Below are 27254 nucleotides of genomic sequence, written 5' to 3'. Positions count from 1 at the left end.
ACGCTGCTATGTTTATTTTAAGTTGTCTTCTGCTCATTGACAACAGGACTTGAAACTCTGCTGAGTGAAACATTTTTGTGAATGAAGCAGAACAAGCAATCGTATCTGGGATTTTGAGGAAATTGATTATGCTAATGATCAAAATGCTCACGAACTCATGGACAGGTGGCATTTATCTGATTTGTGCTGGTGTTTCTGCTGTTAGGTGACGTTTTGGTGAATCTGACTTGGTCTGCAAACCTCAACATAAAAACGTTTAGGATCAGAAGTTCTTGTTTGGGGCCCGAAGTGAAAAATGTTGAAACAAAAAGTCTGAATTTCAGAACACATCCGACCACTAGGTCTTGAATATGCTTCAGAGGACCGGTGTCTGGACAGTTTTGCGTAGCTTTATCTCACGGCCATCTTGTTTCTGTGTACCTTCAGTTTACGTGAGGCCGTCCACGATGACAGCGTCCGGCCTAAGATGCAGTGCCTGATGATGGACTCCTCCTTCTCCATGGTGACAATGCAAGGCGAGGACAGCGGGATCGCATGGGAGACGACCCCCAGTCGCTGCACTACACCATGGGCATCCGAGGCTGGAAACCCAATCGTGGATCTCAGCTCTCCGGTTGCAGTCCGGCCTGTGACACCTGGGTCCGTTCCAGCAGGAAAGATCATCTTCGTCATGGATGAGGAGCTGATTTCAAGACGGAAGAAAAGTAAAGAGAGCAAGGCAGACAGACAACGAGTAGTCCTCACACAGAGTTCTGACAACATCTCGGGAAGGCCGGAGTTAGTAGGAGTCTCACAGCCAAATGTGAAAACCGAAGACGGGGAGGAAGAAGAGCTGAATGATCCAGTGGTAGATAAAGAGCAACGGCTGTTCAGCTTAGTGTCTGAGGGTTCTGAAATCCTCAACATCATCGTTCCTCCAAAACTGGCTACTGTGGATGAAGAGGAGAGCAAAGAAATGGTGGACAACCTTTCTTACCTGGAGGACAGCCCTGTTCCCAAAGCCAGTGAAGAGACCCATGATTTCGAGCTGCTGATCTCAACACCAGGATCAGCACCAGGTGCAGCAAGTCACCAGGTCCAGCCTCCACCTTTAAATGTGATGGATCCACCAGGGGCTCCAGTGGCCAGACCTGCAGCCAGAAGAGCTGCTGGCAATGTGGACTACTTTGAGGCGTTCACCCTGATTGACGCCCAAGCTCCAGGAAGTCCTGCCGTGAACGCACAGGGACAGATGGAACAAGAGGCAGAGGTCGCCACTGGGAGTGAGAATGCCAATAAACCTGTGCAGCCTAGAGACAATGTCACCACCACAGCAACAACTGTGGATAACGACAAGGCAGACACAATCAGCCTGGAGGAGATCACCAGTGAGCTTCTAGATGAAGTCTTCTATGGTGGGACAGACACCTCTATGAAAAGTCTAGACAGAGAGGGCACATCGGCTGAAGGTGCGCCTTTGAGGCTCCCTTCCAAGCCGAGTGGCTCAACCTTGTTCGGAAGCCAAGAGGACATCTTGACTCCAATCTTTCTACCAGAAGGACCTCCCAAACTTATTGACCCCATTTTGCTGGAGGAGCCCAAAGCCATGGCCTTCCTTTACACGGATCTGTATGAGGAAGCAATCGGCAGTCGCAAGAAAGAAGAGGATACAGAGAGCGTGACCTCTGAGAAGTCCTTTCACAGCAGGCACTCAGACCGGGAGGCCAGGGGGTATTTGGAAAAATATGTCCTCATAGATGAGACTCCTGCCATGGAAGTGGAACCAACCGATAAAGGAAGATGCCCAGAGGGAGGTTCTCGGGTATTGTCCGAAGATTTGTATGATTTTGGTGATTTGCTGTCCAAGCCTGAAAAAGGTGAGATGCCACATTCGGCGGAGGAAATCACCGACTTCTTCAGGTCCAGCGCCAATTCGTCTCCATGTGATGTAGAGCCTTTCGCACGATCACTGGAAGAGGATGAAGCCCAATCAACAACAAAGACTAAAGGCAAGGCAAACAAAAATGTCTCCATCAAGGTAGAAAAAGCCGCTGAAATCCCAGTACATCAACTCAGCATCTCAAGCTTCGAGTTTCCCTCAGATGAACCAGACTGGGGAAGCACAGATGATCATCCCGCAGTCCTGGATGAGAAACATCAACACACAGATCAGGAATTCTGGAAACAAGAGTTGGAGGTGCAGAAACCAGTTGCCCCTCCCAGGAAAAAGGCAACATCCTCTCCGAAGGCATGTCTGGACCTAACACCTCTGACTCCAGTTGATGTCATTATACAGGAAAAGGAAGAGGCAGGTGGAAAGGAGCAGAGGGTGGAGGAGAAAGAGACAGCATCGCCAGCAGAGACTGCAGACGAGGGAGATGGAGATGGGGAGGAAACGATGCAGAACTCCTGCAGTGTGGCTCTATCTGAGAGCGTGTTGGCTGCAATGGAGTCCCCACAAACTGAAAGAGAGAGCAGCGAAATAACAGCTGAGGAGAGAGACACTAAAACAGAAGAAGAAGAAGAAAAAACAAGTGAGACTGAAGCAGCTGCAAAACAAACTGAAGCAGAGGAGGTTGATATGAAGTCATCAGAATTGGCTAAAACAGAGGCTGATCCAGAGAAAGAAGGAGACAGTAAAACTGCCTCACCAACTGCACCGGCTAAAGAAAAAGGACAGTGTGTAATACTTTAACTGAGCTGCAGCAGTCTTAACAGGTTTAATGTCAAGTGCTTTGCTTCTGTGTCCTTATTGAAGGTCTTAAAAATACAAGAGAGTTAGACTACAATCACCTGAGATAAATTCATTTCTAAGTCTGATTTTTAGAATTTGGACCCATTTGCCTGTACTCTTACTGCACAAATTCAGATATCACACTGATGGAATATCCGGGATATTTTCCTCTGTTTCTCCGGTGGAGACTCGTGGCAATAGTACATGAATCATATCACGTTTGAAGGGACAGGTTTGGGTCACGAGTGTGAATAAAAAAAGTTGGGAGTGCATGTGTCTGTGTTTGTGCGACATTAGGATGTTTCTTCAGCTATAAATAAGCCTCTCTGGCTGTTAACCTGACACCTCGTCTCAGCTGTCTGTGTACTGTGTGTCCTCTTGTAAACAGCCAAAAAAAAAAAAAGTGTGTAATAGTTGCAAACTTGTGCGTATTATCCACAATAAGTTATACCTTCTAATCCTTTGTTTAGTTATTTGTGTTTTCTAAAACTACAATTATAATTTAATACATTTTGACTGTGTGTACCTGTTCCTACATTGTCCACACCAAATATCAGGCAAAACACTGGTTTATGACTGTGTATAGATGCTTTTTAGCTGATCAAAAGGAGCTGTTTTTTAGGCTAGATGGTGCAATATTTACCCTACATATACGGCCATTAAAGCAGGTTGATGTCAAGCTTTAGTTGCAGATATCATTGCTACTGGGCCTGAATCCAATATTCCCATCTGGAGCTCAGCAGTGATTTCCATGCCAGCTGAGCTTGAAGAGAAGATTGAAAACACATTGCAGATATTCATACATACATGCACAAATGTGGTAGAGAAGTAAAGGTGTAGCATAAGATTGTTTTTGTTTTGCAGAGTAATGGCTACGCATCCTGTAGGACCTGTTATTATCAGGTTAAAGGGGCTGTGGCGACATCTAGTGTTTCAAATGAACATTTTCCTATTTTCTAACTTTTAAAGCAGCTTTTTCCTCCACATCGACAGGTGGCAGCTGTGAGTTAATAGCTTACTATTAACCATTACCAAAACGAGTCTTAAGGTCATAGATGTACAGCAGATAGAGTGGATAGGCCAATTCAGATAGCCAATAAACAGATTTTTTGGCCAATTTCCTCTATCCAATTAAGTGCTGCGAGGTAGACGATTATTAAAATTAAGACAATCATAAAATATGTTACAATTGAACAAAATAAGACCTTAAAAGTATCTTGTTAAGTGACATTTAGCCAACACTGCTAACATATCTATATTGATTTGAATGTAGCCAGCCACTAGTTTAACTAACAATTATTTGGGATAATATGAGCTATATGAAATGAGGAGAGTAGAATAGAGCATAAACTCTATAACTGGAATGAATCAGTCACGCCTCGTAGGGCAAATAGCTCTCTATTAAAAATAATTAGCTTCTTATCCCGGGCTAAGTAAAGCGGTTCGTAGTCTTTCTAGTCAGTCTATTTCTATGCCAGCGGTCCCTCGTAGGCGCTGTGTTTGACTACTTGGATAAGTTAGCTTTTGCTAACTCCACAATGGACAATGTTCCCAGTTTCTGCTCCTCAGTCAGCTCTGAAGAAAACGGACCAGACACTTGCGACAGTCCCTCCATGGAAGATGGATTAGTCGACGCTTTTGGCGACCTGGCTGCCCTCCCGGTCGAGGTTGGCGAGAGAAGACCGACGTGTTTACGGTGCCGGTGAGCTGAATTAAAGTGAAGCTAATGCTAGCTAGCCAGCCAAGGTAGAGTGGTTGGACCAGACAGGAAAGAACCCGTCCGACTACCCCTTCCCCCCTTTTCTTCTCCTCAAGTAACTGCCATGTTTTAATGAGGGAACAGATTTATGTCGTTACAGAAAAGCTCAAGACCAGCTGAAACAGTTGAGATGGGCTAGGCTGGGAAGTAACAGGGCAATCACAGCTTCACGTCTTCAACTTTCCTCCCATGTAGTCGCCCTCAGAAGGTGTGTCTCTGTCCTTTTCTTCCACCACAACCCCTGGAGGTCTCTACGTGTCTGTACGTAGTGCAGCATCCTGCAGAGGTGAGTCATTACAATTAAAATAAGACCGCATGTTCAACTCAGGGATTGCATCATCTGATTCATGTCTACCTGTAGAGGGTAGGTCCCAAAACAGGAGTCATGCACATAAATGTCCATTTAAACCGGTTTTCTTTGCTGTAATCAATCCCCCTGTTCGTACTGGCCATTAAGAGATCCCTTCATGATGTGTTTCTGTTGTAAATGATGTAGGACATCAAGTTCAAGCTTCAGCAGTCTTAAAATAAAAGACAGAAGTTGCTTAAACAAGGTTTGTGTTGCCCTGAGTTTCGCCTCTCAGGCAACATACAGGTTGGCATAAACCTGCAGACACTAATGTATGTGGCCTAAATAATGTACTAATGTTGAAATGTATTTAAATAAGTTGCATTCATCTTTTCTTTTTCTTTTTTTTTTTTTTTTTTGCCAAATTTTAGCCCCCCAAATGTAAAATGCGGCTCCAAATGAGATGCACATTTGTAATATGAGCCAAACAGGCCAGATCACCATTAGCATCAGCACATATTTATTTATTTATTCATTTATTGTGATTGTGATCAGCTATTCTAACCACAAGTGTACTTTCAGGAGAGCAGAGTACTTCGCACAGTTCCTCTACTTGCTGCTTGTTTGCCTCAAGGAAAATGCAATGTCATAGTTGGAAGGAGATTCAATGAGGAGAAGTAAGCAGTACATTTTGATTTCATTATACTGCAGCACCGTCATCTGTGAATTCTCAAATATATTTAGATTTTGTTTCCATCCTTTTTCTTCTCAGGCACCCAGAGCTGGCGGCGGTATGTCGAGACAGCAAAACGCTGATCCTGTATCCAGGCCCCAAATCCCACAACCTGGAGGAGCTGGTGCAGTACCAGGAAGTGGGCACTGTGAAACATAACGTGATCATCATCGACGGCACCTGGAGCCAGGCCAAAAACATGTTCCTCAAAAACAGCCTGTTCCACTTGCCTAAACAGGTGTGTTATCTGTGTTATCATATTAAAGGAGAATGAGGTTAGATTTGAAGACAACAGGAAGTTATTAATTTGCCCTCTGGTGTGTTCACTAAGGTCAATGAGGTCTTAGGCAAGGTTTATATGTGAAAATGGTCTTTCAGAATCTTGCTGGAACAGAGAAGACTGCCCTGTCCACCTGAGACGCTGTGAATCCTCCCATTCCACCCACTGGTGGGAAAGCTGCCTCACCCACATGAAATGACTAATTGAAACTCAAAGCAAAATTAAAAATACCTCTTAAATGTGAGCAAGTGAACACTGTGGACGTGCTGTTAGGAGAGAGAACAGTGAGGCCGATAGCAGTTAGATTAATTAAAAACAGAGATGGACTACATGACCCCACCCACCGCACACAGTGTGATATTTGAATATCAAGGCATTCAATGGCTATTGTATAAAAATCTCAACCTTAAAGAGCATCAAAACTGAGGTTTGATTTCATGAAAATCAGATTATATAATAAGAAACAAACTCTGTTGTCTTTTATAGGGCAACAGGGAGACAAAGCCAAACTTCCACTACTGACCGCCTCTGCTTCGGTTTATCAGGTCCAGCTCAATAGGACTCTGTCCAGTCAGTATGTGATCCGCACTCAACCCTCCAACATCTGTCTGTCCACGCTGGAATGTGCCGCTGTCGCCCTGTCCATCCTGGAGCAGAATGACGACATCCAAGAGGTGACGTGGTGAAATTATTCTGATTGCTGTACAAGAGCATTCATCATCTGTGCTTTTTGTCCCACCAACGTGAATGTTAAACCCACTCCACGGAGCTCAGATTAACTGCTGTACACTGAGCAGAACAAAATGAGTAAATGTGTTTCCCATCGCTCCTCCCTTCACCGTCTGTTTGTCCAGGTTCTGCTGAGGCCCCTGAAAGCCCTGTGCTCCTTCCAGCTGCAGCACGGCGCTCAGATCCATCACAGCAAGGAGCATCTACTGAAGAACGGCATGTATGACAAACCCATGCCCAAGAACAAGCGCAAGATCAAGAGGATGGAGAAGCTCGTCAGTGACCACAACATCTGCCCAAGATGAGGAAGCTGAACGGGGCTTGACTCATGCTTGTATGCACAGCTGTCTGCGCTGCACAGGACTGGATCATCAGAGCAGCGTGCAGCAGCGTCAAGGTGCAGGCCTGGAAACCACTGCACTGTTTGGGAGTTTTTCCTCTGTTTTCAGATATTTGTTGGTAAATGTAATTTATGGATTTGTCATTAATTTAAAACAGATTAATGACAAGTTGAAGTTGTGACTTAAATGTCATGGTGTGACAGTAAATCAGGTTACATTGTTTTAAGAACAGTTTACATTGTTCCTCCCTGCACTTTATAAACACTATGGGGCTTCTGTTGTGGTTGTCTTTATATGGCTACAGCTGATCACATCTGGAAGGGCTGATTCCATTGATGTTTTTTCTTTTTTTTACAAGCAAATTCTTCATTCAGATACTTACAAAATAAAAATACCTCTAAAAGCACATGTGATGTTCCATGAAATGTCCAGACAGCTGCAAACAAGTGATACTGCAGTTGAGTAGTACTGCATACTGTATGAGCTCTCCAATAATACAGAAAGGTACAATTTAGCTCAAATGTCTTGAAATACTTGTAATGAGTGTAGCTGCAGACCTACAAGGATTTTTATTAGATGTTACACAAAGCAATTTAAGTGATTCTGTTTGCATAAGAACCTTTTTACCATAAATAATATCTCAATAAAATGTACATGAATACTAAATCTTATTTTCCTTTATTTGAAATAGTGAATTTGTTATTTCAAATGCTGAGAACTAGGATCTGCAGGATCGCATTTTAAGGTTAAAAGAAAAGTCGCAGTTGTGTCATAATTAAACACGGCTGGAAACAGTCTTAAACGTGTAATTTCTAATTTTTTCATATTCAGTATAATTCTTAATGGAGATGAAATGATGTACCGCCCTGAGAGCATAATGCCAGGGTGAGGTAAATTAAACCGTGAAGAAAAACGGATAAAATAAACGTTAAAAAAAAAAATTAACGAGTACAAATGTTGAAATAAATAAATAATACAACATTGGATAATTAAATGAGATTTTGCCGTTTTTTATAGGTGCAAGATTTTAATTCCTGCAAGTACTGCTCATAATCTTTATTGAAAACAGAAAAATAGGCTTTTTAATTGTGAATTTTCGTTTATATTCATGAAATTTCTGTCATATTTTCAATCAACAGCATTTTGTAACCTGCCTCGAAGTGACCGTTGACTGAACTACTGCGCATGCGTGTTTCGTCTCGGCCCGGTCTCTCCGCCATTTTTGTCGGCTACCCATTGTTCACTCTGGAGCTAACAACGGTGGTAAATCAGTTTACACTGCGCAATAAAATAACTTGACAGTGTCACAGGCAGCTGCCCGTGACAGTCGTGGATTTGCTCTCAGGGTTGCGACTTGTTCTCGGCCAGCAAGTTGAACAGAATGGACGATGACCAGCCCAAAACCCTGTAAGTGTGTGTCTGCGTTACCGTTAGCTAACCACTTGTATTCGTCACGTAGCTAACATTCCGTGGCAGCGTATTATTCAGGGTGCACTCGAGTCTCAAAACGTTGCTTTTTGTGGCATGCAGAGATTGAACCTCTGTTTCAGTTAGAAATGCAATAATTGTTGTTAGTTTTGCTCAGGTTTTCGATAAACATAACCTAAAATGAATTAGCAAAAAACAAACATCGCAATGCTCTAACCCTTTTTTACCGCTAGCAAGCTAATTCCAGAAAAATCTCAAATTAACGCATCGGTTCACATTACTCGTTGAGGAAAAACCCGGTGTAAAAGTTGGATTGTTACTAAAATACATTACTTTTTGGTGTGTTTTGTGTATGCCGGATGAAATAGTGACTTGCAGACATTAGCAAAATGTACCAAATAATGTTTTATGCTGCAAGTAAGACTGACGATCAGCAGGAGGACGCTGAACCGCCAGGTTTTTCTATGGAGTTTGGTTTGCCATCATCCCCGAAACGTTGTTCGGACGATAGAATAATTATTGCATAGCCCCAAGACCATATTTCTATGTATAGCTTTGTTGCTGGTAACCTCGTCAAACGTTAACACATGCTAATACTGATGTTTGGTTTTGAGGAAGGGTTATTTTTGTTACCAGGGTAAGATTAACTTAATTCTATTTAAAGCCAGCAATGATGTAAGGACAAGGCCAATAGCTGGGATTTCAATAATGTAAGTAGCTGCACTCTATGTTTGGCTGAAGAGCTTATTATTAAATGTAGACCACAGGCATAGCTGCTATGAATGGCCTTGAAATTTAATTGCCTTGAGACATCTGCAATTATTTGAATCCCTAAGGTGGGACTGAAATCTGCCATTGCTGGATGCTGATTTATTGATTTTTTATTGTATGTGTGTTTGTTTGTGTGTGTTTGTTTGTGTGTGTGTGTGTGTGTGTGTGTGTGTGTGGTTTTGCCATGTACACATACACTGGTCTCTTGTGGTAGAACTCCATGTTGTGCCTGTTCCTACATGACAGTAGGAGTTGATATTAGAGGAATACCAAATACAAAGAACAGGCTGAACTGATATGAAAGTTGTATAAATGTGGATTGTAGAATGTTTTTGTAGTTGAATGTAGTTGAATGAACAAAATTGAGAAAAGTAAGGTGAGTTACTGAACTGTTACCTTTCCACACAAAACACAGCTAAGACATCTGCCTTATAATACTGAGAGATCCAGAGCACGGCAGCACAGACGTGTGGCTAAATGAAACACAATCTGAATAGCCTTTGAATGATGTTTATCTCTGACTATATTTTCATATAGTCACCATAGTAATACAGGAAAAGCTTGCTCCTGCTTCAGCACCCATGCAAGATGTCAAAAAACATTTCATTCACCAGCTAAGCCTCAAAACAGTAATTGGTACTCTGTGTCTTCTGTCCATTGTTTTTTTCTTCTTGAATGTAGGTATGTGGGGAATCTGTCCAGGGACGTGACAGAGGCCCTCATCTTGGAGTTGTTTGGCCAGATTGGACCCTGCAAGAGCTGTAAAATGATAGTAGATGTAAGTTCACTGCTCATCTGTTTCATGATGCATTCCTGTCTCCCCTCTTTGCCTGAGAAAGATGCTTTGGCTACAACATGTTCCTTTGACAGCAAAATAAGTGTCGAACAACTGTTCCTCTTGAGAATTCATACTGTACGTAAGCACCTTGTGTCCCCATCTCATGATCTGATTTAGGCTCTTGCTCACCTCCTCGCTATTTGTCTAGTAGCCAGTAGTATTAGAGCCGTCTGCTTCAGTGCTAATTGATGATGACATTATATTTACTCAGACTTGCATAATGACTACAGTCACTTATAGTCCAACTGAGAATAAATTGAATTTTTGTGTCTGCCACAGCACGCACATCTGCTCTCTAAATCACTGGTCCTGTGTTCTCTTTTGAGATAAAAAACTGAATCCATAAAGGAGAAATTCTCATTGTATATTTCTTGGTTTCATGATGGCACCCCTTAGTTATGCAGTAATTCAGTGGAGTACTGTTCAGGTATCTATTTTCGTAGATGGAGACCATATTTCCGTACAGCAAAGTCTTCATAACGCAGGAAGTGTTCAGTGGTCTTTCATAGTAGGGGCAGACGGTCACACTGAGCCATTCAAGAACAACACGCACTAACTTTCCTGCTAAACAGCATCTAGACGCACCGGCAAATTTCACTTGGGTCCAGTTTGATGCTGGTGTGGTTCTTGTCCTTCAGTGCTGTTAACAACTCGTTGTCTGCCTGTCACGTAGGTTACAGCACAACTTTACTATTATTATTGTTATTATTTTTGGCCTTTCATTCTCTACCAATGATGTAAAACCAGCACTCTGACAGCCTGCCAGCTGCTGTCAATCAAACTCAGACAGGGACACTCCCCTCCAGGTGGCCGAGACAAAAAGGAGCATTTCTGCTATTTCTGTAAATAACCTTTTCCCCCTTTTTTAATACAAAAAAACAGGTGGATATTATTTGTGACTACTAGAACAGATGACTAAATGTGATCTCACTTGGATTTTAATATTTGTGTTTTCTGTCCACTCCAGACAGCAGGTCATGATCCGTACTGCTTTGTGGAGTTCTATGAGCATAGACATGCCACTGCCACAATTGCAGCCATGAATGGTCGGAAAATTTTGGGTAAGGTAAGCAATCATATCTCCTGGGTGAGTCCACTAGGGCAAGGCTGGGTGGGCAGGGTTCAAATGAGGCGGCTGGAAAAGCTTGTATCTTGTTAAACCTTATCTTCCTGCTCCACTTCATTTAATTTGCTTCATTCCCTTGTGCACATTGTTATTCCGTGCACAGTCTGAAATGACTTGGGTGGGAACACCAAAAAATTGTCTCTGTGACCTCACTGCCGTGAAGTGTCAGAATCTTAAAAACACAACGTGTAAGTACTCAATTAGCTTTTGGTTTGTGTGGAATTGTTTCCTGATTTCTTCTTTCTCGTGGTATTAACATGTCGGTATATAATCTGTTAAATGATTCAAAACATGAAAGCCACGATGGATACAGAGTCATCACTGTCAATAAAGTATGAGAATGTTAGAGTGTATTCTGCCCTTTTATGTGTTTTTTCCCTCACACTCGGAGGTTTAGGAGACCACCTTTACATTACTCTACAAAGAGAAAAGAAAAGCACATTCAGGGTAGAGTTTTACTACATTCACACTGATGCACCTCAGCAATATTGACTGTTAATGATTGAATTTAGACCCATACATATGGTGTTGGACAACACTGAAGCAATGGATATTTCAATTAGTTTGTGCAGCCACAAAAAGCTGATTTCTGTTTTCACGATAAAAAAAATCAGTTCAAGTCATCATTCATTGGGCTGCAAATACTGATTGTTGTCATTATAGAGTCATCTGTCAGTTATATTCTCCATTAATAGATTTTCTCTTTAGTAAAGCCGGAGTTTATATGATAGAAAACTATGAAAACTAGCAAATATCCTCATTGGAGTAGATGGAACAGCCAGTGGAAAAGCCTGTAGTAATTGACTTTCCACATGTGTGTTTTGAGGGTCAGTTGTCACCACTCTAACATGTGGAGTTGTTATAAAGGAAGTTTTCCATAGTGTGCTTTAAAGGCGGGTTTTTTTATACAGGCTTTTGCATTAGATTACATCACGGGCGTACCTGATCCGGCGTAAACAAAGTGCTTTTTGGGTTTTCATTGTCACTTCATGCACCATGCTGTCTCTGCTTTAATTAAGATTTTCCTTAAGTGAGTTTGCCATCTGTGTATGACTTGATTTAACATGGCCCTGCTGTGTAATCATGCTACGTGTAACATTCTTTGATCTACTTTAATTGATGCTCTTCTGTGCCCCTACATCTTTACTGCTCTGTGTTCTTTTTGCAAACTTATTTCCACATAGAATCCACATAAGAGCAACTTCAAGAGAAATACATTCAGTTGAAAATATTTTATCCTCAACAGGTATTGAAGGACCATTTGAGGAGTATAACAAGTTCGTAAAAATCACTTGTTTGTAAGTCCCTTGTTATTTGGACCTTACTTCCTACAGTTTTGCTCCAAATTTTTACTAGACTGAGACTGAAATGTTCCTGATTATGAAGGTTCAATCTTGATATCCCTTTATATTCTCCACTGTGTTTTACTGTTTTATTAATTAATGCAAAGGTATGTAAAATTAGATAATACCAATGGATAAATCAATTTGTAGTGGTGGTTTAAAAACCGAGTGTGGCTTACAGAGACCACCTTATTAAAGAAAAAGTTCTCAATCACAAAATAAAGTAAAACTGGTGTGTGACAAAACCTCTAATCAGAGAAAAGCACCTTCCTCTCTTCTTCATGCATTGTTCACTTCTCACCGTGTTCCTCTTCCTCGCTCTCTACAACTGTCTCTCTTACAGGAGGTCAAGGTCAACTGGGCCACGACGCCAACCAGCCAAAAGAAAGACACAAGCAGTAAGTAGTGTTGTACCATGTTTTTAAGCACTGTAGTCCACCACACGCTGATTGGTTCTGCTGATACTGAGCTTCAGGTGATTGTCTTTGCACCATGTGATGAAGCTCTCTGTCACTCCTCTGTGCTCCTCTAAAAATAGTCTCTAAGTGAACACAGCATGTTTCTCACTGGAGCCGTACATGTCAAGTTGTGATCCGTTTAGCCAAAAACTACATTTAAAACCTTTTAAATTCCTGTGAAGTCTTCACTAAATGTATGAACCTGGACAGACGTGGATACAAACTGCAGCTTGAAGAACCTGCAGAGGTATTTGACCACGAAATGCTAATTCTGGTTACTATAAATGGGTGTTTTTTGTTGTTATTTTAGGTCATTTCCATGTCTTTGTTGGAGATCTCAGTCCTGAAATTACCACAGATGACATAAAAGCAGCTTTTGCTCCATTTGGGAAAATATCGTAAGTGTATTCTCATGGTCTTGTTTGTGTTGCACCAAACCCTTCCATACAGAAAACGTCACTAACCGTGTGTAATATTTGTCTGCAGGGATTGTCGAGTGGTGAAAGACATGGCCACAGGTAAATCTAAAGGCTATGGCTTTGTCTCCTTCTTCAACAAATGGGTAAGTGTGCCAGTGATGTCCGTGTGTTAGACGACTGAGAAAACCTGAGTAGGTTCTGATTGCTGACTTGTTGTTGAAGCCAGGCTTTACAGTCAGATGTTTTGTACTTGCTGTCGGGGACTCAGGAGTTTGCATGTTTCCTCTGTATGATCAGGATGCAGAGAATGCCATACAGCAGATGGGAGGACAGTGGCTGGGAGGGAGGCAGATCAGGACCAACTGGGCCACCAGGAAGCCTGCTCCTAAAAGTACAAATGAAAGTAAGTTAACAGCAGTTAAATTAAGGATTAATTGATGGACTTAGCCCTCTTAAGGCCATGCAGACTAGTTTTTTTGTACATCCACTGAATGTACTCCAGGATGTTGGTCCAGATTGAAGTATCTTAACATCTGTAGGACTGGATTGCCGCGGTATGTTCCCCTCAGTCCAACACTTTGGTTTATGACCTTACATAATGAATGACAATCCTTCAGCCTCAGCTGTACTTTTTTGTTAAGTGCTAATTAGCCAATGTTAGCATGTTAAAAAGCTAAATTAAGATGGTGAGCACGGTCAGTATCATAACTGTATATAACACAACTGTCTTGCATCATCAGTAGGATACAAAGTTATTGAAGTTAATTCGTCACAAGACAACTTTTCCCTTCCTTTCTGTCACTTCAGTAGAGGCAGGCAGTTGTATTGTAAGAGATTAATGAATTAAACTGGTGCAACTTTGTTTCAGCAACCAATACCAAGCAGCTATCTTTTGATGAGGTGGTCAACCAGTCCAGCCCCAGCAACTGCACCGTGTACTGTGGGGGAGTCACAACAGGCCTCACCGGTGAGTCGCACTTTGTCCATGAGATTAAGCTGCAGGTTGAAAAGCAGCGCTTGCACTTGGAATATTAATTTTCTTCTTTTATTCGTAGAGCAAATTATGAGACAGACCTTCTCACCCTTTGGTCAAATAATGGAAATCCGTGTTTTCCCAGATAAAGGCTACTCATTTGTGAGGTAAGCTGACTTTCTGATTGACCTGACAGCCATTTTTTGGAAGGCTGAAGTGTCACTTATGTGCAGGATGACTTGAGATTAAACCGCCTTTTTCTGTATGCAGGTTCAACTCCCATGAAGCAGCGGCTCATGCCATTGTATCTGTCAATGGCACGTCCATAGAGGGCTATGTTGTTAAGTGTTACTGGGGCAAAGAAACAACAGACATGGTTAGCCCCATACAGCAGGTACAGATGCCACAGGTATGCACCAGGATCCTCAATACAGCATGCACTTTGTTTATAATGTGGACTACTTTTGAAATAGTATTGAACAGCTGCAGGGCTCCTTGATTTAACTCTGAGATCCCAAATCTGTTGCTGTGTGATGCCGGTATAACGTGACACTCTGCATCCTGAAATATTCTTCTGTATGTCAGCAGAACACAGTGAGCTTCACAGCGCAGCCCTACAGTCAGTGGGGTCAGTGGTACAGCAACACGCAGCAGATTGGCCAGTACGTGCCCAATGGATGGCAGGTGCCGAGCTACGGGGTCTATGGGCAGACCTGGGATCAGCAGGGCTACAAGTGAGTGCCAGAGACAGCCCAGGATCAAACAAAGCAGCTGCTCGAGACTGAACTTCCTGTCGTTTCTTTCACCTCCCTCAATCTCTTTATCCTTTGCTGTGCTGGTTACTATCACCACAACAACAAACATGCTGTAATTCTGTAGTAACATGTTTACATTGTTTACGTCCGCCTTGTTTCATGACCACAGACTGTCCAGAGAGCAGACGAAGCCTGTGGAAGTGCCTTAAACATGCATTCTTTCCGATGGCCAGCAGGGGTCACAAAGTCTGAATGTATGAAAGCTTATGAGAAAATGACCCTTCTTCTCACTTGATTTATTTCTTCAGTAAATATTTTCCGAATGAGTCTATGAGCTCAAGTCTTCTTCAGTACAGCAGGAGATTCATTTTGTAAATTGTGGCCCCATTTAGAGTAAAACAGACACCCTCTCATCCATCCACCTCTGGCTCTAAAAACAGTAGTCCACAAAGCTGTGGGTGACGTCACGGTGGGTTTGTACTAGTTCATGACTGATTAAGGGACTATTTTGGCAGCTGCTGTATTTATGTTGTTTCATTCGCTGTGTTAGCGAAGGCTGGAGCGGAAATGGTTTTGCTAGATGTGTGTGTTAGTGAAGAGAAGAAGGTAACTGGACTCTTTCTCAGCGTGTTTTATGTGACACTTGTAGGACAAAACACACAGTAGTTTTGAAGCTGACACATGTAGCTGCTTAAAGCACACCAACCCCCTCAACGCACAAGGCTAAATCCAGAGATGCATTTCCACTGAGTCCATCTCTCATGCTGGTCAGGCTGCATTTCCACTTAGCGTAATCTTAATGTGGGTCCATTTGTCTGACTGTCTTGTTTCCCGTTTCAGTCATTTACACGCTGGTGCCGGCTGGACAGGTGTGGGAGCTGTGAGCAACGGGGGCATGGTGGAGCCCGGGCAGGGGGTCAACGGGACGGTGCTAACCAACCAGGCTGGCATGAGCACTGCAGGCTACCACACCCACTGATCACAGTAGCCCTCGCTAAGCCTCCGAGGCCACACGGATGATACTCTGCTGGGGGAAGGGAGTGCATTAGATGTGCTCTCTCTGTTGCCACACACAAGTTGTTCTGTTAGTGAGGCTGGTACGCCATTTTATCAACCTTACCAGCCCATAACCTCACCCACTGCCCAAATCTGCAAATGTAAAAACGATCCACTCCAGAACACTTTAACACTGTTAAAACAGCCATTGCTAATGCACCTTGCATTCCCGGGCCCATTTTATTGTTTGGCGTATTTTTGTAATGCCTGCAGATGACTGGCCAGATGTAAACGATACGACCACGTCAAGATATTTCTAGCACAGCCACGTTTTAGTTTAAAAGGCAGAAATGTTCAGCTAATGAAATCTATATTATAACAACAGGTTTTGTTTGTTTTCAGCCCCTCAGAGCCAAAGAGCAAGGGCAGGATTTTATACCAATGTTAAACAATCAGACAGAGAGACGAGGCTGCCGACTTCACCGCAGAGAGTAGTCCATAGAGCGGGGTACCATTTTTATTTTGTCTCATTTGGAACCTCTTGCTCTCGCTGTTCTGGTCTGTCCACCTTTACTAAAGTGAAATACGAGTCCGAGCAAGTTCTCAGGGTGTTGTCAAGTCATTCTGTGAAACGTAGGAAATCACTGAGTAGAAGCAGGCATCTCGAGGGAAAGTCGACACCACAAAACAAGTAAATTTCATCTCCCGGACCGGACCGAACGGACTGAACCCAGTCTGTGGATACGAAACGTGTGTGTATTCTCGCGTGTGTGCATGAACTCTGATGCTTTTACACACAAGACAATGTCCAGTTCATCTTCCCCTGAAACAAAAAAAAGGACTACGCCATCTTTTTCTCTTTTTTTTCGTCATTTTTCAAGTGTCATTTTCTTTCTTCAAAATGCTGACATTGTATAAAGAGCTTTTGCCTTTTTGTGTTTTATTTCTGGACTTGTCTTATGCAGAAACGTTGCAGTGACACCATCGAATGACACGTGAGACCTTTTGCGTTTGTTTATAAAATATTCAGCGGCTGTCAACTGTCAACTTTATTTTTAAAATTAGATTTCAAATAAACCAATTGCAGGGATTACTGCCACTCTTATCTTACTTATAGGCAGACACATATTGCACAAATACTTAAGATTATCTTTTCACAAAATTTGAATTACTAGGGGTTTTTTATGTTTTGCATTCCACTTTCTTTTGTAATTTCCTTTGAAAGTCTGTTTTATGTAACAGTCTGCTCAATTGTACTGAATCTGTATAAAGACAACATGATAATTGAGGAAGCGCGCTCGCTTCTGGTCGGAGTAATGGATTCCAGAAACGGCTGTCTGACAGTAGCATCCCTGTCCAGTGCTGGTCCGTGTACAGTAGAGACAGTGCAACATTTGATTCTTCCAGAGGTTTGGAGGACAAGCGGCATTGCTATGCAGTGCAAAAGCCTTTCGACTGACAAATAATACATAACTTAAGTTATTCTGTTAAAGCTAAATAATGATTGTTTTCATAGATTAAGAAACAACCATGTGAGGGTCAGATATTTGCACTGTGGCCACCGTCATTTTTAATCTAGTTGGAAAGTCAGTTGTGTTGCCTTATTGTCAGTGAGTTACTTTTAATTTAACCAAAATTCATCCAAGAGTAGGCGGTGCCTAAGAATGTTTTCAACCTATGTTTTGGCAAGAGAAGTTCTGTTGATGCTTCAGTAACATGGTTTGAGTTTTTGCTTTGTCCCATTAAAATGCTGATGCTTAAAAGTTTCCTGGACAAATCTATGTCATCTGGTACTTCCTGTTGGGAAAATGGGGCTTAAACTCGCTGTAGAGCTGAAATGATCAAGAGAAATATATTTGGCTCCCACTTTGATACTAAATCGAGCATTTTGATTTAGCAGGAATGTCCAAAATTCACAGGTTTCAACGCCTCCGATGTGAGAGCCTGCTGCTTTTCTCTGTGTTCTAACACTGTAAATTGAGTATCTTAAAGTTTTGGACTGCTGGTTGGATAAAATATGTTTTGAAGACGTCAGTTTGGGCTCAGGGAAACTCTAATTTCCTCACACTTTATAAGCTAAACAATTGGTTAATCAGAAAACATAAATAAAATAAATTATTGCATTAACTGACTGTGAAAATTATAGGATAGCAAAACATGGATTTCCAATAGGCCAGAACAAGCAGCTGCCCTGGAGCCCTGGACCCTCAGGGGCCCTGAAGGAACCCAGGTTCACCTTATTTGTCTGTGGTCGTTTAATTCATTGAAATTGAAAATGAAGCACCGTGTAAAGTGACATTATTGGGCCTTTAAGATGACACATTCATTAAAACATATTGTACTAGAGCTGATACACCTGATTAATCTGTTAGTCCTGCTGTTTTGGTAACCAATCAATCACTTCAGTCATTTTTCAACAAAATCTGCAACTGCTCTGAGCATTTACTGCGTTTCTGTTTTATATCATGGTAAACCGAATATCTTTGGGTTGGTTTGGGCAAAATGAGACTTTGAAAGATGTTACTTTGGATTCTGTGCAAACGATGAGCATTTTTCTCAGTTTTCTGAGTGAAAACAGTAAAAGTATGAATACTACGCTGTACAAATACTCTATTTCAAGTAAGAGTCCTGCATTGAAAATGTTTGAAGTATCCAAGTATAAAGGTAAAAATATTCTATGACTGTCATACAATTAGATTATTTTTACCAATGTAAAAGCAGAATTTTACTGTTGTAGTTGGAGCTCATTTTGAACTGCAGCTTATTATTTTCATTATGGATTAATCTGCTGATTATGTTCTCCATTAATCAATTGATTGTTTGGGTTGTAAAAATTCTGAAAGTAGTCAGATGTGCTGTTAAAATTCTCCAGAATGACACCTACATAATTCTTATTATGTCCAAACCTTAGAAATATTAAAAATAAATCGAAACTATTAATATAATGAAAAGGTTTTATTACTTTCTTGCTTTTAAAGGACCAAAGTCGAGAGAAAACACTAGAAAACTAATTTCAGCTCAAGCATCTGCCCGCCAACCTACACGAACTACGCCTCCCATGATGCAACACAACAGAGAGGCCGCCTCCCCCTCTTTTTACCCGCGTGACCGCCTCTGGCCAATGCAGAGTGTCGTTACAGGCGCAATGCGGTTGTCGGGATGTAAGGAGGAATGGCGACGGTCGAGACGGTTTTGGAGGACAGAGCAGAGCTGAATTTGACCAAACAGAAGCGGATCACAGGTAGTTTAAACATTAGCCGTAAAAAACAGTCAGAAAGCTCGTGTGAGACTCAGGTGGCGCGTTTACAGAGAGGTGCTTCAGCACATAACGAGACATCTGAAGCGTTTTCACTGTAAGAATGTTGACAACTTGTTAGCAAAACTTGACAAGGCTGTGGTATTTTAAATAAAGTTTTATTGTCCCATTTTATTTTATTTTTTTCAAACAAACTAGTCTGAGTATCTTATTTTTACCTATAATGTGGAGTCACATGGGTCACTTTTTCCTGTCATGTCCACAGACATTTATGTTTCCTTTTCCCTCTTTGTAGGTTTCCAGCTCAACTCTTAATGATAGAGACGGAAAATGGAAGCTGAAGTGACGGTGTCCTCCTCATCCAGCGTGGTGTCATCCTCCACCCCTCACACCTCAGCCATCCAGACCAACCTGGCAGCAAAACAGAGAGACAGCAGAAAGACCGCATCCACGACCCCCGCCTTCCTCTCCAACCTGGGCAGGGCCACCCTGCGAGGCATTCGCAAGTGCCCGCAGTGTGGCGTCTACAACGGCACCCGCGGGCTCAGCTGCAAGAACAAGGCCTGTGGGATCTCCCTCAGAAATGCTGCTTCAGTGGGCAGGAGCAGCAAGAAGTGCTCAGTGGAGGTGGTGAAAGTGATAATAGACAGTGAGGAGAGAGGCCTGGCCGGTGGCTCAGGTGGAGGTGTGCAGGTGTTTTCAGTGTGTCATAGAGGAAGAGGAGCCACAGCTACGCAGCTGGGCTTTGTTGAACTTGTTCCCACCGATACTGCCATCGCGACAGGTGATGGAGCCACCCTGCTAACCCGCATCAACCTGGGCCGTTGCTTTATGCCGTCTTGCAGGCAGGGTCAGAGGTCAAACCAGGGCGAGTCAGAATCGGGTGTTGCCGGGTCCAAGCAGTCGTCCGATAGCCTCTGCATCCACATCAAGCAAGCCATAGAGGGTCACAGCCGCGCAACCCCGCTAACCTTGAAGAGCTCCGTCTTGGAGGGGTTGCAGGCCTCCATCCAAGCCAGGGAGGAGCTGTGGAGGCTGGCCACAGAGTCTCCAGGGCCCCTGGTGCAGCGCGTCGCAAAAGACACCCTGGTGGTGAAGTGCCACACAGATTCCCAGCATCCTCTGGGGCTGCTGCACCTCACTGTCGGTGCAGGTGGACTGTCTGAAGTTATAAAGAGTGAGAGAAGGAGCAGAGAGCAGCAGCAGGCCATTTTCCACTGTGCCTGCCAGCTGAGCAGCAGGAGAAGTAAAGCTGGTGTTGATGGAGCGGGAGGATCCGCCAACTCTCACCCTCCTCCCGGCTCGTCACAACCCTGTCTTCACTTCTACGCCTGTGTGTGTGCCTTTGCAAGCGATGAGAAACTGGCTGCAGAGTTTGCTGCTTTCATCAACTACACCCCCAGCGGTACCATTACTGAAGTTCTCCGTCAGTTTCAACCAGTCTTAAAGGAATGGGACGACGTTTTGGAAAATACACTTATTTGCTAGAGCAGTCTAACTCAACAGTCCTGCGATAAATCCTCCCAAATGAAAAAGAAAAACAATCCATAGAAAGACTCTAGAAACTTTAGACACAGCCAGGCTAACTGTTTCCCCCTGTTTCCAGTCTTTATGCTAAGCTAAGCTAACTCTCACCTGGCAAATAAACGTATTTCCCCAGGTGTCAAATTATTCCTTTAATGCATCATCTGGTTCAGTGCAACCCGTTGCTTAACATGTCTTTCTCCATGTTCTACCTTTCAGGTGTGCAGCAGAGCGCTGCCAGCAGAGTGATTAGTCCCAGCGAGAAGCCTCTGCAGCAGGCCGAATCGCTCAACTCTCATCCTAAAACAAAGAAACTTCGCCTGGATGAATCTCTCTCTGGTGGTTTCATCATAATTCTTGCTGACAGATTCATTACAAGCATTTATCACTCATTTAATGCAGGATGATTGTCTGAATCTTCCATTGTCCTCCCCTCTCTTTCTATCTTTATCTTTCCCAATCTGTTGTTGTGTAATTTCCTGCCCCCCCCTCAGTGGCCTCTACCTCTGGGGTGGGGAATGAGGGAGTGTCAGCCTCCAGCCTGAGGAAAGCTGGTCAGAGGAAAGCCCCTGGTGCTAGTGGGCTGAAGGCTCCAGGTGCTGCCCTCCTCCCTGCCTGCTGAGCCCCTCCTCTGCCTTTTCATCTTTCTGCTGCCTCAGTCTGTCTGTTAAAGAGCCTTACATGGTCTTAGACATCTGTCTCTATCTTTATCATTCCTCTGTCTAATCCTGCAGCGCTAATCCTCATCCACTGTTCAAAATAACAGGGTTGCACTGTAGTGGACACTCAGCATATTTTAACATTTAATTAGCAAAGATTTCCAGGCGTTTTAAATTACATTTGACAGGCAAAAGCTTACAGACTAAATATGTGGTTTGTGGGTGGTCCACCTTGAAACAAAGCAGATAATGAATGAGTGTTTGTTGTGTCACTTCTATTCTGTGTGTGTGTGTGTGTGTGTGTGTGTGTGTGTGTGTGTGTCTCTCAGGGAGTACCCAGGTTGTGGATGAGCGCACAGTGACGATGGGCTTCCACCAGTGGCTGGCCGGCGTCACAGAGAGGATCCACCAGACTATGCACTACCAGTCTGAAGGTAAAGCTGCAGCTCGTTTGCGACGCTACATGTTGCTTCAGCTAGAAGACTTCACCGCACACACAGTCTGCGCTTCTTGATCAGAGTTAAAGAAACTGTTCAACATTCTGGAAAATGCACTTATTTGCTTTCTTCCCGAGGGAAGATTGATACCGCAGCCAGCAGCTGGTTAGCGTAGCTTAGCATAAAGACTGGGAACAGGAGAAAACAGCAGCTAGGTAAAATCAGAGAATATGGTACCACTTTCAAACAACACAAGCCTCATCAGGATTTTATGTACCTTTCTTTGATAGCATCAAGCAAACTTTATTTATACAGCACCTTTCACAGACACCAGTCACTGGCTGTGGTGGCTCTGGCTTTGATTGCTCAGGCTGTGGTGGTTCTGGCTGGCTTTGATTGCTCAGGCTGTGGTGGTTCTGGCTTTGGTTGCTCTGGCTTTGATTGCTCAGGTTGTGGTGGCTCTGGCTTTGGTTGCTCTGGCTGTGGTGGCTCTGGCTCGGCTGTGGTTGCTCTGGCTGGCTTTGATTGCTCAGGTTGTGGTGGCTCTGGCTTTGGTTGCTCTGGCTGTGGTGGCTCTGGCTCAGCTGTGGTTGCTCTGGCTGGCTTTGATTGCTCAGGTTGTGGTGGCTCTGGCTTTGGTTGCTCAGGCTTTGGTTGCTCTCGCTGTGGTTGCTCAGGCTGTGGTTGCTAATGCTAGCTTGATTGCTCTGGGTTTGGTTGCTCAGGCTGTGGTTGCACAGGCTGTGGTTGCTCATGCTGGCTTTGGTTACTCTGGCTGTGGTGGCTCTGGCTTGGCTTTGGTTGCTCTGGCTTTGGTTGCTCTGGCTATGGTTGCTTGCTGCACTCTGTAAAAGAAGTTGTCGGTGTTTCTCCGTCAGGGAAACCTCAGCCTCTGGTGTACCACGTTCCTCAGGAGTTCTTCAATGCTCTGCAGCACCGTCTGTCACTGGGCTCCAAGAAGAAGAGGCTTCCTAACTTCACAACAGGTACAACATCATCACTTACTAAACAAATTAGACGTCATTAATTATGCAATTCCTGTCACACTGAAGTAAATCTCGAGCTGCAAGTGTTTGTCCTGCACACACCCAGTACAAATACAAGTACAATTTTGTGCTACTTGAGTAACTATAGTGATAATACATCTATACCTTTAGTTAAGTGTAATTTTGAATAAAGGACTTTCACCTGCAATGGAGTATTTACTTACTTACATCATTTTATTGGTACATTTACTGTTTTTACAAAGGATCTGCTTCCACCACAGATATGTGAACAAATACAGACTCTTTGTCTCTGTCTCTGTGTGTCGGCCTCAGCCTTTGTGAGAAATGATGGACTTCATCTCGGCTCGTTCTCCAAGTACACCTGGCACATCACCAACGTCATGCAGGTCAAACGCATCTTCGACACTCCAGAGGTAAACGCTCCCTTCCCCTCATTCAAAGAGTGTAACTTCCACCGGGGATCATAGTTACTCCCTCACAAGTTACCGTTTCAAGTATAAAAAGTCTAAAAATGTTAATCCATTGATTAAAGTCATGTCCAATTAATACTGTGCGCTCAGAGCATTTAGCTTAATGAGAAACGGTGAGTGAAAACTTTATTTGCCCTGGATTTTGCTTCTCAGGCGTCACTACCGCGGAGTCCCCTCCTGCTCTCAGTGATCACCGTCACTGTGTTTTAATGCAGCCCAATTCACAATATAGTTGCTCTCATTTGCATATTTTTCTGTTTGTGTAGTCAGACAACCGAGCAGGTATGAAATTTGATCACAGCTCATAAATACAACATGTTGACCAGCAGTCATTACCAAGCTGTCAGGCTGTAGATAAAATCATTGTGTAACAATCATCTGACAAAATAAACAGAACGCATTCAGGTGAGAGGCAGCAGCTGTGCTGTGAGATCGGCTCCTGTATCGACATTTAAAATGAGTGAAGACGGAGAAGGCTGTCGTATTTCATGCAGCATCTGTTATCACGGCTAACTGAGCTGCTGTCTTTATGCTTCTAAAACCACAAACATGTTGTTTTGCTCTTGTACCATTAATATGGAATTGTATATAAATTACTGCATACTATACTCCACTGTACATATACTGTAGATTTCTATTAAGCTAATCAGTTTCTCTGTCGTCCTCATCGTCTGTCCACCAGCTGCCTCTGGAGCTCTCTCAGAGTTTTGTGAAGAACGCCGATGGCTCCTACTCGCGTTTCCGCTGCCCCGAGCCTCCGCCTGAGCCAGAGCTACCAGAGGGCTTCAGGACGGAGCGACCGCAGGCGATACGGCCGATGGAGCTCCGCACCTTCCTCAAAGTCGGTGAGTGACTGTTTGTTTCAGCTGCGATGTCTCCAAGAGGTCGGTCTGCACAGCTGTATCCATGCAGCCATGTATCTGTGCAGGACCAGGCTCAGCGGATCAGAAGGAGGCCGGGCCCTTCGTGATCGAGTGGATCCCGGACGTTCTCCCTCGCTGTCAGATGGGAGAGCTCAGGATCAGCTTTGAATTTGGCCACCAGCAGAGCGGCCAGCCGGAGCACTGTGAGAAGACGAGTTTGGCAGAGAAAGGAGTTCGTTCCAAGTCGGATTCAGGCCAACCCAAACTCACAAAGGCTGTTGAAATCCTTCAGGTGGTTGTGTGACAGCCCAGCCATCGTTTGTCATGTCAGGTATCGATAATCATGACTCACTGACAGTATGCAACTCACACATATATCCATCTTAAATCATACAAGGTGTGAATCGTCTATCACCATATAAATTACACAGTATAACGTTGATCAGCTGCATTTTTAGATGATCTAGTCTGTAGAGGAAAGCTCATCAGAATGCCTTCTCCCCAACGCTAAATATTCAGAGTAGTATCATAGGAAAATATATTTTTGGAAAAATATCTATTTTTTAATCGTATAACCTAAACATTTTTACTCCAGACACATCATACAGCCAGTAAGAATTAAAGGTAATGCATTTAAAGCAGAATAAGAACTTTTTATAAACTTGGTAAAACTCTGTCACACAGCAGGTAAATGTGACACGTTCACTTCATCCTGTTTCCTGACTTTTCCCAAAGGTGTGAAAACCTGTGTCCAAACTTTCAAAGCCGGATTTTCGCCTTGTTTGTTTTGCCATGTAAGCGTCAAGAAAATAAAACACATTTAATGGGTAAAATGTCTCTTTATTGGCAAAGGTAAAATACCCTCTAATGTAGAAATAAAGGTCTTGGATGCGTCTTCACTTGCGGTGCGCCACAAGGGATGGAAATGCTTTGTGCATTTTGTACAGACACTCATGGTTTCATGGTGACAGCTATCGAATGGATCACCATGAAATCAGAAGCAGACGCTCACGTTCCCTTCAGGATGAACTGCACTACATTTAAACTTTTCATTTAATATCAGCGCCATCATCTGGTCAACATTCATCAACTACTTATTTTATGACCAAACACCTGCAAAACAAAGAAATTCCCATCAGCCTCGGGTGTATTTTCTGTGTAGTACTACTTAGCAAATATTAGTATACTAACATGCTAAAGTAAGATGGTGAAACATGGTAAACATATCCTCCAAACATCAGTGTGTTAGCATCGTCATTGTGACTGTGTTAGCAATGTTGTGCCTCACAGAGCTTCTGTAGACTCCTCTTTATCATTAGAAACACAAGTCACTGAATTCAGAATAATAATTTTATGTGAGGTTGTGTAATATACTTCAAACAAAATGTCAGAAAACATCTGAAATTAGTCAAATTCAGCTGTTTAAAATCTGCTCCATGGGAAGAGATGTGTGTTACTGTTGGTGGTGAATGTTGGTGGCACCATCAGGAGTTAATGCAGGTACATTTTCCTACCAGCAGAGGGAGGCATAAGCCTGCTCTTTTACCAACCAGGGGCTGGTTTCATGAAGCTTTCCAAGCAAACACAAGTAGAGAAGGTGAACATATGACAGGGCTTTTCAGACTGCCTCACTTTGAGAAAATCAGTGTAGAAAATGAGGTGATACAGAAGAAAATTCAGAGCGTTTGACTGCATTTCATAATTTGGCTGAATCTGCCTTCCTCCCTTCTGGGCATCACAAAGCAGGAATTACACACTTGCCGTGATACATATCGCTGGAAACATCACACGTGCTTCTGAAATGTGCCCAAATGTTCATGAATTAATTAAGATTACAAGTTAATACCATGAGAACATCACGCCAAATTACATGCACTCCTCAGAATAGCAGCTTGCACACTGTGTATCTACATCAGGGGTGTAGGCGTATGAGAACAGTGCCAGCCCCCGGCCTCGTTCCTCCCTCACAGGCCCCCAGGACATCAGTGTGAGTACAGCCTCTGCCTGCACAGGGGGGGCCCGGCTGCCAGACAGCTCCGAGCCACGCATTTAGCTGTTTATGTAGTCTGTCAGTCACAGAGACGGGAGACGCATCAACCCTCTCCTGGAAGGAAAAGCGAGCGCGTTGTGACAGGGAGGCTTCCTCCACCGTCTGAAAGATGTGTTACAGACAGAGACAGCAAAGGGCCAGAGATGGGAGGGGGGCTGTGAGCAGGAAAGGAGGAAAAACTGTTCTTCAGGAAGCACAAAAGTTGGTAGAAAAAGGGAAAAAAGAACATCAGAAAATGACAAAATATTTGGGTTTAGAGGTTTGCTGATGCTGCAGCCAGAGGAGCTTTCACAGTCACGTTAGCTCCACAGGCTTCCCCTCACTGCTGCGTTCACTAACCGACGGCAGTTTGATCACTGTCATACATCGTTTTGTTCAATAAAAAGCTCTCCAAGCAAGATAACAAACTTAGCTCATTAGCTTAGCTCAGTCGCTAACGGGACAATAAGTTCAGGAAGTACCATCGTGTTGGAACAGCTTTTTACTCCAACACAGGAGATTAGATAAGAGTTACTGGTGCAGTGCAGCTAATGATAGCTTCTTCCAGTCTGTCCCCTAAAATATCAGCACCAAAAATGGCTTACTGTTGGTCAATGGCAGGTCAAAGTGCGCTAAAGTTGAACTGAGGGCAAAAAATTCACATGCGAGTGAATCCACTTGAATTTAATTTGCCATAATCGCTGTGCTAGCAGCTAGAAACACCTGCTAACAACAGCATGCTAACATGCTGATGTTTAGCTGTTATAATGTTTACAGTGTTCACCATCTTTGTTTAGCATGTTAGCATGCTAACATTTGCAAAACAGCACTCAAAACAAAGCACAGCTGAGGCTAATGGGAATATGGTGTGTTTAGTTCTGCAGCTTAAGCGTTGGACAAGTTAACATTTTGACCCAACGATGGCAGTAGATGAAAGTTAGCGAGTCAAACCAAAGTTACTACAGTTCATCCTGAGCAGAACACGAACGTCTGTGCAATCCATCCAGTATTTTGTGAGATATTCACTCTGAACTCTGATGGTGGACAGACAGACTGAT

General features: G+C 43.3%; 3 protein-coding genes across 7 annotated transcripts; all 3 read left to right on the top strand.

Moving 5' to 3' along the window:
- Positions 1 to 427: 427 nt before the first annotated feature.
- LOC143338383 (uncharacterized) lies at positions 428 to 7506 on the top strand. Its single transcript, XM_076758741.1, has 7 exons — positions 428 to 2672; positions 4205 to 4415; positions 4668 to 4758; positions 5344 to 5438; positions 5534 to 5732; positions 6320 to 6448; positions 6629 to 7506. The coding sequence occupies exons 1-7, from the start codon at positions 467 to 469 to the stop codon at positions 6806 to 6808; spliced, it is 3111 nt and encodes a 1036-aa protein (XP_076614856.1). The 5' UTR covers positions 428 to 466; the 3' UTR covers positions 6809 to 7506.
- Positions 7507 to 8040: 534 nt separating this feature from the next.
- LOC143337817 (cytotoxic granule associated RNA binding protein TIA1-like) lies at positions 8041 to 17717 on the top strand. 3 transcript variants are annotated; one of them, XM_076757699.1, is made up of 12 exons: positions 8041 to 8251; positions 9725 to 9821; positions 10849 to 10947; positions 12694 to 12748; positions 13119 to 13206; positions 13295 to 13370; positions 13525 to 13630; positions 14096 to 14194; positions 14283 to 14367; positions 14471 to 14609; positions 14789 to 14934; positions 15796 to 17717. In XM_076757699.1, exons 1-12 carry the CDS (start codon positions 8226 to 8228, stop codon positions 15932 to 15934), a joined length of 1155 nt encoding a protein of 384 aa, XP_076613814.1. In that variant the 5' UTR covers positions 8041 to 8225; the 3' UTR covers positions 15935 to 17717. The 3 variants fall into 3 exon arrangements, with proteins under 3 accessions (XP_076613814.1, XP_076613813.1, XP_076613816.1); XM_076757698.1 differs by having other exon boundaries at positions 14786 to 14934; XM_076757701.1 differs by lacking the exon at positions 8041 to 8251 and having other exon boundaries at positions 10849 to 10942; positions 14786 to 14934.
- Positions 17718 to 19087: 1370 nt separating this feature from the next.
- c19h2orf42 (chromosome 19 C2orf42 homolog) lies at positions 19088 to 26426 on the top strand. Of its 3 annotated transcripts, XM_076757695.1 has the most exons (9): positions 19088 to 19192; positions 19503 to 20612; positions 20951 to 21070; positions 21226 to 21327; positions 21720 to 21824; positions 22706 to 22813; positions 23147 to 23247; positions 23987 to 24149; positions 24233 to 24996. In XM_076757695.1, the coding sequence occupies exons 2-9, from the start codon at positions 19538 to 19540 to the stop codon at positions 24469 to 24471; spliced, it is 2013 nt and encodes a 670-aa protein (XP_076613810.1). In that variant the 5' UTR covers positions 19088 to 19192; positions 19503 to 19537; the 3' UTR covers positions 24472 to 24996. The 3 variants fall into 3 exon arrangements, with proteins under 3 accessions (XP_076613810.1, XP_076613812.1, XP_076613811.1); XM_076757697.1 differs by lacking the exon at positions 21226 to 21327 and having other exon boundaries at positions 24233 to 26426; XM_076757696.1 differs by lacking the exon at positions 21226 to 21327 and having other exon boundaries at positions 19503 to 20633; positions 24233 to 24605.
- Positions 26427 to 27254: the final 828 nt, after the last annotated feature.

Source organism: Chaetodon auriga, chromosome 19 (assembly GCF_051107435.1).
Source record: "Chaetodon auriga isolate fChaAug3 chromosome 19, fChaAug3.hap1, whole genome shotgun sequence".
Classification (NCBI taxonomy): Eukaryota; Metazoa; Chordata; class Actinopteri; order Chaetodontiformes; family Chaetodontidae; genus Chaetodon; species Chaetodon auriga.
Note: the sequence above shows the minus strand (reverse complement) of the source record. Positions and strands in the feature narration are given on the sequence as shown.

What these genes read in the sequence shown, in the direction of transcription:
- LOC143338383 (XM_076758741.1), top strand. Translation starts at nt 467, where the DNA reads ATGCAGTGCCTGATGATGGACTCCTCCTTCTCCATGGTGACAATGCAA. An exon ending in AGGACAGTGTGTAATACTTT is followed by an intron (nt 2,673 to 4,204) that starts AACTGAGCTGCA and finishes GGTCCCTCGTAG; the next exon opens with GCGCTGTGTTTGACTACTTG. An exon ending in TAGTGCAGCATCCTGCAGAG is followed by an intron (nt 4,759 to 5,343) that starts GTGAGTCATTAC and finishes GTGTACTTTCAG; the next exon opens with GAGAGCAGAGTACTTCGCAC.
- LOC143337817 (XM_076757698.1), top strand. Translation starts at nt 8,226, where the DNA reads ATGGACGATGACCAGCCCAAAACCCT. An exon ending in GATGACCAGCCCAAAACCCT is followed by an intron (nt 8,252 to 9,724) that starts GTAAGTGTGTGT and finishes TCTTGAATGTAG; the next exon opens with GTATGTGGGGAATCTGTCCA. An exon ending in TCCTAAAAGTACAAATGAAA is followed by an intron (nt 13,631 to 14,095) that starts GTAAGTTAACAG and finishes ACTTTGTTTCAG; the next exon opens with CAACCAATACCAAGCAGCTA.
- c19h2orf42 (XM_076757695.1), top strand. Translation starts at nt 19,538, where the DNA reads ATGGAAGCTGAAGTGACGGTGTCCTCCTCATCCAGCGTGGTGTCATCC. An exon ending in TAGTGGGCTGAAGGCTCCAG is followed by an intron (nt 21,328 to 21,719) that starts GTGCTGCCCTCC and finishes TGTGTCTCTCAG; the next exon opens with GGAGTACCCAGGTTGTGGAT. An exon ending in GCTTCCTAACTTCACAACAG is followed by an intron (nt 22,814 to 23,146) that starts GTACAACATCAT and finishes TGTCGGCCTCAG; the next exon opens with CCTTTGTGAGAAATGATGGA.